This window comes from Artemia sp. Qi Xiang Cuo, chromosome 4, assembly GCF_049724085.1.
Source record: "Artemia sp. Qi Xiang Cuo chromosome 4, ASM4972408v1, whole genome shotgun sequence".
Classification (NCBI taxonomy): Eukaryota; Metazoa; Arthropoda; class Branchiopoda; order Anostraca; family Artemiidae; genus Artemia; species Artemia sp. Qi Xiang Cuo.
In genome coordinates, this window is record NC_142797.1 from 24,055,818 (window position 1) to 24,069,347 (window position 13,530).

Consider the following 13,530-nt stretch of genomic DNA (forward strand, 5'->3'; position numbering starts at 1 on the left):
TTTGTCCTTCAATTGCTTTATCTTTTAGAAATCGGGGATCCTTTGCAAATTGAGAATGATGAGCCCATGAAAGTTTCAAATTTTTCTCATTCATTCTATGGTTTGGACACTCCTGAGAGCAGTTCTTGCAACTCATTTCAGGCTCTGGTTGGCTCTTTCGCATTAAAGGAAGAAGGTATGCTTGCAAACAGAAAGAATGCAAAAGTGTTTTCATCCCTTTGTTTATTTTATATTTTATGTTTTATCCAAGCAGTTTTATTAAATGAAGCATAAACTTGCATTTTGACGTACTTGGTCTCAGCCTTTGACGTGACCTTGACGTGATTTTTTTTTCATGGAATTTTTATTTTTGTAATGTGTGAAGAATATAGAGAAAATGCTTTGAGTCTCTAGGTGCTCCCAGAAGGCTTAACAGAATAATATAATTGATTAACGTCAAATCAGTAAATTAAGCGGCCTCGTGAAGAAATTATTGATAATTTCATTAAAAAAAATTAAAAAAAAACAAAACAAGAACGAAATGATCCTAGGTGCATATTGTTCACTAGAGTCTGTTCTAAGCTAAGAGAAAAGGAGGGGGTTTCATATATTTGTTTGAGCTTTTCATTTTGTTCTTCTCCTGAATCTTGTTTCAAAGCACAAAATTTCAGAATACATTACTGAGAGGCTAACAAAAAAAAAAAAAAAAAAAAAAAAACATTTAAAATTGGAAGCAGTGTATAGACATTTTGAGGTAAAGGGATCCTTAAAAATTTCATTTGAAAAGCTTGTTTGCAAGGCTTTCTAATAGCTTCTCTAACGGTCTATGTTTTCTCCTGAGCTTATTACCCTTGATGCTATAACCTCTTCTCTTTTTTAAAGACTTGGGTCCCTTTTCGTTCCAAAGCAAAGGAAGTTCAAGTTCAAGTTCAAGTTCCATTTATTTCCATAAATAACAATAACAAAAACAATATCCCAAAGGGCTCAATGGCCCGTTATTTGGGAAACGACACAGAATAAATGACTAATATTAAAACTTGGCATAAACAATACTAAACAGTTTTTAACTTATAAATCTATAAGTAAAAGAAGTCAACTCACCGACAGTCCACACGAAACAGCGACCCTCCTATCACCCGACAATAAAAAAATAAATCAAAAATAAAAAATTCTCTACATCATCGAGGATCCAACGCCAACAAAAAAACTATACAACAACTATAAACTATTTAATATTTAGCTTTAATAAGAAACTTTTCATCTGTCTTTTAAAGGAGCCAAGTGTTTGTGACTGACGAATCTCAGCAGGAACCAAGTTCCAAGCACGTCCCACAGTCACGACCAGACCAAAGTCTGAACGAACCGAGGGAGTAGCCGGAATCATAACGTCCTCCCTGTTTCGAACTGAGTAAAAATTTACTTCCCCTACTGGCTTAAGTAGTCCAGAAAAACAAAATGGGAGATCTCCGTGGAAGAATTGATATGCCAACGAAGCTAGAGATATAACATAAATATCTCTAATCTTAAGGAGATTAACAGGAGAGTGAAGACATGTTGTAACTTGTTTAAACCAGGATCATGCAACAATTTTTGAAATTTTTCCTTCTGAGGCTTATGATACTACGCTGATGAGTGGCTTATAATATTACGCTGTATATAACGCTGATGAGTGGATTTTCAACTCTATATTACTCTTGAATTAACGGTTTCTCTTCCCTGTTTAACCATTGAATTATTATTTGTCATTAAACCTATTTAATGACAAACATCTTGATGAAATTAAATCACGTAAGGCCCTGTTTTGACGTCAACTTTTTGTTTTGAAATATTTGAAAAAAATGAAAATTCCCTTTATCTTTTAATTAACACGCGGCTGATGTTGTTGTATGCGGATAATTTTAATATTTACTGTAATAGTTATAGGATAGTACTTACTGTAAGTGTAAGCAAATTGAAGAGGCCAGAACCGCTCCTGCTTTCACCCGAAGGATAAACCATGCCAATTGACTATCCGAATGTGAACTCCCTCCATCCCCCAATAAAAATGCTGGAGCTACGCCCCTGACTGGAGATATTCAAATATTTCCCTGAAATAGCCATATCCTAAAAAAAACTATTTATTTCCCTTCGCTAAACTGTATGGTTTTCAAATCAGCATTTTGTTAAGAAAGCGACAAAATGAACGTTAACAAGCTATTAATTTGAAATAAAAAATCGCTGAAACTGCTCTTTTTTTAAAAAGGGTCGTTTCTGACTTCCAAGTGTTCAGGTATCGTTCAGGGAGGAAAAGTATATCAAACAGTTCGTTGTAACGAACTGTAAGTAAGGAGCGACCCGGCTCAATGGTAACCGAAACTCTAGAAAACGGGTTTTTGATACCAATAGATACATCAAAAGAATCAGATTTCAATGCTGATTTCAAATATATAACTCTCATCAAGTTTAGTGCTACCCATCAAAAGTTACGCGCCTGAGAAAATTTGGCTGATTTTAAAAAAAAAGGGGGAAAGACCCCCTGAAAGTTATAGAACCTTAATGAAAATCATACCATCATATTCAGCGTATCAAAGAACCCTACTGTAGAGGTTTGAAGCTCCTATCTACAAAAATGTGGAATTTTTCATTTTTTGCCGGAAGAAAGATCACAGATGCGTGGTTATTTGTTGTGTTGTTGTTTTTTCCCCAGGGGTGAGAGTATCAACCTAGTGGTCCTAGAATATCGCGAGAGGACTTATTGGAACGGAAATTAAAATTTCTAGTGCCCTTTTTAAGTGACCAAAAAAAATGGAGGGCAACTAGGCCCCCTCCCACGCTTATTTTTTTCCCAAAGTCACCCGTTCAAAATTTTGAGATAACCATTTTGTTCAGTATGGTCAAAAATATGATAAATATGTCTTTTAGGATGACTTAATCCCCCTAAGTACCCAGGGGGAGGGCTAAAAGTTATGAACTTTACCCAATTTTAACATATAGTATTGGTTATTGGGAAGTATACAGAAGTTTTCAGGTGGGTTTTTTCTGGTAGTGTGGGGGGGGGGTCGGGGGTTATGTTGGAGGATCTGTCCATGAAGGAAGTTTTCATGGGGGAAGGGAAATTGCCATGAAGGGGGCGCCGGACTTGCCAGCATTATTTATTGGTTATTGGGAAGTATACATACATTTTCAGGAAGGATTTTTTTCTGGAGGTGGGGGGGGGGCTAGAGGAGGGGGTTACTCTGGAGAATCTTTCCGTGGAGGATGTTTCTTTGGGGTAAGGGGCATTTCTATGAAGGGGGCGCCGGATTTCAAAGCATTATTTGAAAAACGATCAGAAATTAAATTTAAAAAAACAAGTTTTTTCAGCTGAAAGTAAGAATGAGCACTATAACTTAAAACGAACAGAAATTATAAAGCATGTGAGGGGGTTCTCCCCCAAAACAATACCTCGGTTTTTGTGCTACCGTTTATTTTAGTGCTTTTAATAGTGCTATCTATTCGTATTCAACGCCCTTTTTAATTCAGGGGTTTGTGAATCAAATTTTTTTTTAACTTTTAACAAAAAAAAACAATAAAAAAAACAAGCGATACGGCTCAATAGTAATCGAAACTTTTAAAAACGGAATTTGATGTCAATAAATGTATCAAAAGAATGTGTTTATAATGCTGATTCTAAATATATGAATTTTATTAAGTTTAGTATTACTCATCAAAGACTACGAGCCTGAGAAAATTTACCCGATTTTTTAAGGAGTGGGGAAACATCCCCTACAAGTCAAAGAATTTTAATGAAAATCACACCGTCAGATTCAGCGTATCAGAAAACCCTATTACATAGGTTTCAAGCTCATATCTACAAAAATCTGCAACTTTGTATTTTTTGCCAGAAGAAACATATACGAATATAGAAGTTAGTTACGTAAGTTAATTTGTAAATTACGTCATAACTAAATTTAGAGACCTCCATTTAGCAAAAGAAAAGTAAAATTTTTATGCAAATTTTTTTTACTTATTAAATGACGGTGAGCCAAAATAAAAGCCGCATTAACTAAAAAACGATCAGAAATTAAATAAAAAAAACAGGTTTTTTAAACTGAAATTAAGGAATGACATTAAAACTTAAAACGAACAGAAATTATTCCGTATATGAAAGGGGCTGTCCCCTCCTCAACGCCTTGCTCTTTACGCTAAAGTTTGACTTTCTCACAACTTTTTTTTTTAAACAATAAAAAACTTTAGCGTAAAGAGTGAGGCGTTGAGGAGGGGACAGCTCCTTTCATATACGGAATAAGTTCTGTTCGTTTTAAGTTTTAATGTCGCTCCTTCTTTCAGTTTAAAAAACTTGTTTTTTTTATTTAATATAGAGAAAACGCCAATAGTGCTCCTTTGGCAGCACTGCAAACGAATAAAATTTTTATAACAAATTGCTAGATGCATATTGAGTACATTCCAAAGGTTTGTCCATTTATGTGTATGCAAAGTAGACTGCCCCAGGTTTCGTGTAAAGGTGCCACAGTTAGCATAGTATGAAATTAAAGTATGTTCGTGTTTCGTAGAATTGTCAATGATATTAAATGTGAGGTCAGGTTGGAGTGGATTTAATGACCTTCTGTAAATGTACCATCCGTTTCTAAATCTATTACATTGAAATGTCCTTTATTGTGTGATTATTTTGTGAATAACTGTGATTGTTTTTTCCAAAAAGTTCCTTTCAGGTTTTAGCCCAAATTGAAGTCACCCCTGTAAAGTATGTGGGGATAAGTCAAGTGGAGTGCATTATGGAGTCATAACCTGTGAATGTTGTTAAGGTTTTTTTTTTTTAGAAGATCACTAGGAAGCGTTGTAAACTATGAATTCAAATAATTGTTTGATCGATTGAGTCAACTGAAAGTGACGCCAATATTGTCGACTAGAACAATGTTTGGCATTTACGATCATTTAGTATCATATTTTCTTATTTCCTAATAAGAAACTATTTCTTCATCCTTTCTTATTTCCATATTTTCTTAAATTTTGGCATACATGTAACAATAGCAAAATGTGCTTCATTAATTTTTAGTCAAGTAGAATAAACAAGATTTTATTGGATAAAGAAATCACCATTGGTTTGCTGGTAAACCACACAAAGACGGAAAGAACTATTGGGAATATCTCCTGCTTATGACTTTTCCACAGGACCTTTTGTAAATTTTACGGCTAATGAGCACACTTTCTGAGACCATCTGCTGATACTTCTCAGGAAAGGCTTCCTGATCCCTTCCCCTTTTTCGCCTCCCTCCAAAGGTTGCTCCTATGTATCTTACAAGTTTGAGCCCTAATGTTTTTTCAAGTAAAAAGAAAATTCTAGACCACCATTTTGGTTTTAGTGAGAATTGATGTGGGTATTTGACGTAGGGGGGAGAAGGCATAAGATGTCTTTTTTCTGTCTTATTTATAACCCATAAATATTAGAATATCACTTGTGATATTCTAACTCACCTTTCCATTTCAGTTGACTTGGGTTTCTACAATTATCGAATAAATGTCTTGCAATACCAAATGAATTTTACATGGTGTAAGACATGGAAGCCGGCACACCGCACCCTGCAATGAATTGAACAAGTGGCAATGTTCAATGTAACCTTTCTCTTGTGAAAGGTTTCCAACAAGTGACAACCATGGTTATCAATTTTTTGTCCAGGAATGTGTCCCCTGATCATCCAAAAAACGTATTCATCTTTAGATCTTAAAAACTAGGATTTAATTTTTGGTAAATATCTAGATTAACGAAACACAGTATTCAGAAAGCTAAAAACAAACTTACCTCTAGAATCCGAATATTTTATTGCACCTATTTATCGATAGTTCATTGTACCTATTGATAATAGTATTTTGTTTGTACTCTTTACCTTTCTCACCTGGAATCTGATTGCTTGATATATTAATAATCACTATTAACTAATAAGTCAACTACTTGACATTTTTCTCTGATCTTCTAGGCTCTTTCCGTAATGATCGTTCTCAGAAGAACCGTGGTGAACTTGTTAAGGATTTGTCAAGCACAGGTGAAATTATTAGGCTGACCAGTGTGTCCAACATATCTAAACTACATGAAAAAATATATTTAAAACAAACTGTTGAGATAGAAAAGCTAACAAAACGCACTATTGAAGAAAACTGCTGTGGTAAATGGCGGTGTAGTGCTTGTGGAAAGATTGAAAATTCTTTTTATTTCTTACAACTGCATAAGTCTACAAACTGTGAAACAGGGTTGTCATTTTTCTGTGAAATTTGTCGTAAAGAAATAAACAACTACTCAGATTTTGCCATCCATTACATAGAACATGAAGCTGATAAAAAGAAGAAGTGCCCCATCTGTTTATGTCCGAATGTTAATGATATAAAGGAACATGTAATTCTGAAGAGACATCTTTCTGAGGATATTACTGGAGTTATACTTACTGCTAATAAATGCAAGAGAAGCAATGAAAAGGCAAAACCAGATTTTTTTTTCAATTCCTCCACCATTGATGGATACTGTCAAGGTATTTATATGTTAGTATTGTTGTGTTCACTGTAATTCCAAGTCAACCCTAATTTTTGAATAGCTTACACTTGATTTAATATGCTAATAAATACACCGAGTATTGACTCTGCATATCTTGAAAGTATAATTGAACCTCGCGATGTTAATGAAAGCCTAATTACTTCAGTATGTTATTTTGATCTTCAAAGATAAAAACTGAGAATTCATAGAGAAATGAAATATTGCTAAATTGAACAATTAGGAATGAGAAAAATGATTAAAGAAACAAGAGTTAGTTTTGCATTTAATGTTTTTTTTTCCCGATATTAGATGAACATATGCACCTCTTTAAAGCGACCAAGTCGCCATGGCTACGAATAAGTGAAGATGAAAAGGTGCCGTTGGGTAACGAAAATATCGAACAAGTGGACAGCTTCTTTTACCTTGGAAGTATTATTAGTGATGACGGTGGGGGACCAGTGAAGATGTTAAAAGTAGAATAACCAAGGCTCAGTGTGTTTTATTACAGTTGAAAAAAGTTTGAAAGAATAAGAAAATAAGCCTGCAAACCAAGATTAGAGTATTGGAAGCTATAGTGATGACAGTGGTCAAATATTGTTCTGAAATTGCCTTCGGTTTGTTTTGGGTACCCGGCTGACTGACTGTAATTCAAACAGTAGGCTGTACAAAAAGCCTGGTTCAATCCCGCTTTCTAGGGCTATAATAAAAGAAAGGTTGAGATGGCTAGGGCAGGTTCTGTGCATGAAGGATGACAGATTGTCGAAGATTGTCCTTTTCAGCCAACTGTCTAGTGCTAAACAGAAAGCAGGTCGTCCGCGGTTGGGATGGGAAGATGTTGTAAAGAAAGATTACAGGGAAATGGGAACTTACTGGGAGGATGTAAAGAGGGAGGCTTTGAATATATAAGGATGGAAGAGGAGAGTGCGAAGCTGTGTTGGCCAGAGGCTGCTTGGTGCTGCGGTGAGATGTTAGTAGTAGTAGTAGTGCACTATAAACACCAATTTTCATCAAGATGATCGAAATGCCGGGAATTGCGACCTCTTAGATAATCAATAGATCTTCCATGGCCATCAGAATAGATATTCTGATGGGCCATCAGAATATGCTGGGAAATTAATTGCTCATAAATTTGTTGACTGTCGCATGAGGGATATGATTTTATCTGTAAGTAAAAGGTTGCATTTTTTTTTTTTTTGTGTTTTTTTTTTTATTTTTTTTTTTTTTAAAAAAACCTAGAGTGCGTTCCAAAAAGACCATTACCATTAAGGTAGCGACGACAGTCAAAATAAAATATGATTCTTTTAATTGTGTAAGTAGGACTTGCTCGACCATATATATCTTGAACAATGAGGATATCTATTTCCCAGCATATTCTCCTTTCTCTCATCTTTAAAAACTGCTCTTACATAGCCTATAGTATGACATGAATGCTGCACTGACTTCTTCATTTATTAATAAATTTTAATGTGGTAAAAGACATCAATGCTGAACTTATTACCATGGTTTTTGATCAGTCATCAGTAGATGACGACCTTTTTAAAGAATAAAAGGGATCTTGTCATTATATATTTTGCTTTTCTACCGTTTTTTGCCACAGAGCGTCAACATTTCCTGTAAGAGGTTCAAAAGATTACCAATCGATTGGTCATGATCTGAAACCTTTGACGGAGGTTTTGACTCCTCCCCCCATCTTAAAAAGGGAAAAATATCGTTTTTGCATGGGCAGGCTCTCGTAAGATCGCAGTGAGATGTTTAATAAATCATTAAAAGCTATGCCTCTCTGTATGTGCCTCTTGTAACTTCTCTAAATAACCTCATCGTAAAGTACCATAGGGTACCTTCTGGAGTGGAAAAGCTGGGAAATGTAACAAGGGTATCTTTATAACCTCCACTGTCAAAAATCCTTAATCGTATAGTGCCTTTTTTGTATTCTTCCTTTTCCATTCCCCTAAGTAAGCGACAATTAAAAAGATTTTTTGAAAAAAAAGGCTTAATAAAAAAAATTTAATTTACTTATTGTTATTTTTATGACAATAAATTGAATTTTTATTTGAAAATTCTCCAAAGATGCTGGTGACAACAGACTCCTTGAACTTTTTAGCTATGTGACAAATTTACACATATCTTTTGGGAAAGTTTGAGAAGATTAGGAGTTAAAACACAAAATTTTTATTTGGTATATTAACAGATAACCATATTTGCTCTTGTAGTCTCGTTACCTAAATTAAACAAAGATTTTTTTTTAATCTACTGCATATATTTAAAAAAATTAAAACGAGCCAAAATTAACTAAAAAAAAATCCTAGGGAAATACTGGACAAACTTGAAACTTTAATCAGACAAAAACTATCGTTTCGCACTTTGCGCAAAATACTTCTACAAAACTAGCTTAACTAACATGAGCATTAGCTAAAATCGACAAAACTAGCTTAAATAAACAAATACTTTACTGCAAACTGAGCTTGCTTAAAGTTTTCGAGAATTATAATTATATACAAAAAATTGCCATAGCATGGACAGTGAAAGACTGTTTTGAGAATTTTAAGTAAGTCTTTTATTTTCTGCAGGATAATTTTTGTTCATTTTAATTTTCAACTGTGCTCCTTGTTTGTGTAAGAAAAACAGTGTTGTCTTTTTGAATTGCTGGTAATAACAAGGCTTCAAATTCTTAATAAAACTCTATGGCATGAAGCAATAACCTTTTTTGATGGCCATACCCAGGGCTGTGTGTTTGAGGGGGGGGGGGGATACAAAACAAATTGCATTTTTATTACATTTTTACGAGTCAGACAAACATTTTGGGAGGGATCCAACCCCCTTACCCGTCCTCTGAATATGACCTTGGACATAGCTAAACTTTTATAAGGTGATGAAGCTAAATATGTGTCAAATTTTTGCTTTAGTTCTCTGTTATTTTATTGAAAAAGTTTTTAGTGACTTGGATTTTTGATTGGTTTCTATGTTTTAGTTCTTACATTGTAGTTCGCTTAAAACGGCTATTAGTCATAGGTTTTGTTTTGATTATTGTCTTCAGAAAATGTTTTCATTTACTTCTTGTTGTTTTCATGACGGAAAAACAGCGTAGTTAGCATTGTTATTTAGTTTTGTTTGCTTAAAAGAAACGGTCCTAGCTAAATGTTACTTTAAAGTTGATTTATTATTATTATTATTATTATTATTATGAAGTGCCTGAATAATGTCCTAGCAAGCAAATATAATTCATGATATCTTCTAACTATAGACAATTTTAACCTTTTCTTGATCTCCTGACGTCACCACATAACTTTAAGCTCTTTTTTTTTAGCTCATAAGTTGAATATTATTCCACATTCACAAAAAAATAAATAAATTAAACAACACTTTCGGGCTGGAGAAAACCTAGGAGGGATTGCTGTCGTGCGAAAGTCCAAGTAGGCTAACTACTTACCAATTAACTCAACTATTTGCTTAAACCTCAGCTATTTAGTTGAAACTATTATAAATAAACCGAAAATAAATAAACTATAGCCTATATATATATATATATATATATATATATATATATATATATATATATATATATATATATATATATATATATATATATATGAGAAAAATAGATAAATAAATAAATAACTGAATTAGAAATAATAATAGATAATTAAAAATATAAAAAAATAATAACAAATCCAGTCTCTATCACTTCAATGCTCAACTCATGATATCGACATAGATGAGGTAAAGCAGTGGACCGAACATTGACCCTTCTGGTACTCCACACGTCACTGGAAATACTGCTGAGCTTGCATCATTTAACACTACTTTGAGGGATCTCTCTGTGAGATAACTTTCAAACCATTTTAAGCACTTTCTGTGGACACCTAACGACTCCATCCGGCTCATTAGAGTTTGAAATCAACTGTATCGAATGCTTTGCAAATATCTATAAATACAGACAAAGGTGTTTCACCTCTGTCCGTACCACTGTTAATTGATTCCATAAATTGTTGCAATGCAATCGTCTTCGGGTGCCCTTTGTGAAGTCTGAATTGGGTCTCAATCAGAAAACCATTAGCGCGTAGGAAACTATATAGACGTTTATGAACATTTTTTTCTAAAAATTTCGAAAATACCGTAATAGAAGTATCGAAATCGGTCTCTTTCTCAATTTTCTTTTTAGGGCCACCTTTATGAAGTGGTATCACTTAAATCTCGGAATAAGGCAGCTGGAATAAAAATCAATCCGCACGGCTCATTTAGCCAATCCACAAGTTTGATTGTAGCTATTTCGGTTGATAGTCTTTTCCTGAAACCAAATTGAGTGTTTACAAGAATTTTAATTTTTTTAACGTACATTTAGCCTAGATCCAGCTAGATCTAGGATTTCAATTTGGGAGGTTCAAGGAGGAGTCATTGACAGTCTTATGACCTCAGGGTACTAGATGTTGCAACGCTCTTACGTATCTACAGTGGTTTAAAAAATTCGATCATCCCACAAATGATGACCAAAAATATGCACAAATATAACAAATGTAACATTTGGAATATTATAACACTTTTTTCAAAGCTTTGAAGAAAAGCAAAAAAGGCTTAATACCCCTAACTACACTTGAAAAATATTTAAAAAAGACTCTTTGAAGATTTCCATGGATATGACATAGCAGAAGCTTTGAGCCTGGGTAGGGATCAAAGAGGAGTCTTTGAGTATTTTGACCACAGCTGACTTATTGTTGCGACTTTATTAAATTTGGTAATTTTTGTGAGCATTTGGAAATCAAAGCATAAACTCAATAACTGATACCGAGTCTCCTAACATTTTGCTTGGATTAAAAGTGACGAACTAGGAAGAAAATCTCAACATCTTCCTGGAGCTACTTCAGTCTGCATATTATTTCATTTAATTACATTTAAAACGGATGATCTTTTCATTTTTTACCTAAGAAAATAGCTGTCACTTCATTTTTCTTCATACCGAATAAACCATTAAGTGTTCTTTGTTTCATTGTAATTGAAGTGTTCTCATGTGAAGTGTTCATCATATATTTTTCAATTTGATAAATTTACTCCTTTTATAGGCAGTTTATATTAGGTATTTATGAGTTTATAATTTGGAATGAATCCCCAAAAGAAAAAATGAATAATATCCAAAAGAGCAGCCAAATGCAATAAAAAAAGCAACAGTTCAGCCTTAGCACACATAAAAGATATATTCTATAAAGAAGCCAAAAAAAATTTAAGATGTTTTTTTTTTTTAATTGTTATTAAAAACCAGTATTTAATACAAGGAAGGCTTTTTAGGAATCCAAAAGAGAGAGAAAAAAAAAGTCAGTATCAGAGTCGCCTATTTCAACTGTTTTAAAGGTGACAAAACAGATATTGGCAAATTGTATTATGAAAAAATTTTGCTTCTAAGTTCAAACCTATATTCAAAGTTTTTACCCACATAACTGACGAATTTTGTGATACGGTATTTGAAGTTTTGTATGCAGTAATGCTCAATGAAAAAAAACAACTAATTTTGATCATTATTTATGTTAAGAATACATAGCTAATAGATGCTTCAACTATTATGCAAGGGTTCTGAAACGCCACAGCCATTTCGTTTCTACCAGATTTCTTCCTCTCTTGATAAATAACGAAGAAGACCAGTTTCCAGCCAGTGACTTGTGAAGTTTTGAATTCATGAATAGGCTCGAATCTGTTGTAAATTTAAGCCGATTTGAGAAAGACTGATGAAAATATTAATGTTTGCGGTCAGCATTGACCGCGCCGCCGACATCTTACCGGCGGCAAAGAGAGTGAGAGAGACAAAAACATACATGAATATATAGATTCAGACATACAAACCAACAAAGACAGGCACTGGGACACGCAAACATAGGCAAAGGGAGCTAGAGAGACAAGGCCCCACCGCCGCCGGTCTTCCCTCATCGGCGCGGCGCGGGATCTAAACTCAATAGCATCTGTCCTTGAGTATTCTTGAGTTCTTAAGTAACTCTTAACTAAGTTTTATCAGTTCTGTTTTTACCTCGATGTTGAAGATCTGTCACCCTAGTTCTGTTGTTTTCCTCTTTTAATAAATAATAAAAAGCAGATCATAACAGATAGACATCGACTTAGGCTGACCTCTTTATTAGCTGTTTGTTTTGCATGTGTCCAAATGGAAGAATGAAAACCTAGGTGTCTTGGTTGAATAATTTTAAGTAAGCACCATGTATTTTATGATTTCAGTCACCACAGCTGATATACTCACATGTGTCGAAGCTCAGAATATAGACGTTTTTTCTGCACCTGCCGCTGTGGATACTATAAAAATTTCTCCTGTTTTCAATCAACTAATTCTGGGCAATCAAAAGCAAGAGGACCAAGAAAAGGCTGATCTCAGACTACGTAAACCATACCGAATAAACAATATCAGTAACGAAGGTATGACGTTCATTTTGAAACGAATGAGCTGTTAGGAGAGATAGAGATCTCATGTCCCGTAGAGTCTGCTCCAAATGACTCTTATCTCAAGATCATTTGAACTAGACCCCAAGTAATGAAATTGTTTGGGCTTTTTAACCCCTACCATCTGACCCTTCTCTCTAATTTTTCTGATTTCACCCCCTAGAATTTTGGCTTTGTTTGCCCATGTTATTTGGATCTTCTTAATTTGGCAGTTTCCGAAAGTAATACAAAGAAAAAAAAAATGTATTTGTGAGTCACTAGTTTTATAATATCGGGAAAAATGATTCTTCCTGGAACCAACTGTGATTTTTTCACGTCACAATACTACGTGACAGTGATGTCCAAACACTTGCCTGGCCTAACTTCACTGACAATCTCATAAATATAAGAATCAATAATGCTAAATCTCAAATAACTTTTTTCTTAAGCTAAATTGTTTGTTACGTTACTCAGTACCATGTACCCTTACCATGTCAACCCAACCCCAATATAGGTTATTCGAGCCAGTTTAAATGGCTTCGTTACTAAAATGAAGATCAAAACAGGCATTGTTACACCATTCACCATTTTATGCTGTTAGCTTTAATGAAAAAAAAACTTCTCTCATCGATAAGAAGATA

At 34.2% G+C, this 13,530-nt stretch overlaps 1 protein-coding gene across 2 annotated transcripts in view; it reads left to right on the top strand.

The window, feature by feature from the left end:
* LOC148952912 (uncharacterized) overlaps positions 1 to 13,530 on the top strand; it is a 163,690-nt gene that overhangs the window by 70,749 nt on the left and 79,411 nt on the right. For both annotated transcript variants that reach the window (XM_089088166.1, XM_089088165.1), the window contains exons 3-5: positions 29 to 175; positions 5,934 to 6,479; positions 12,692 to 12,886. In XM_089088166.1, coding sequence (XP_088944292.1) covers positions 29 to 175; positions 5,934 to 6,479; positions 12,692 to 12,886 — 888 coding nt within the window. The remainder of the gene's footprint in view (positions 1 to 28; positions 176 to 5,933; positions 6,480 to 12,691; positions 12,887 to 13,530) is intronic.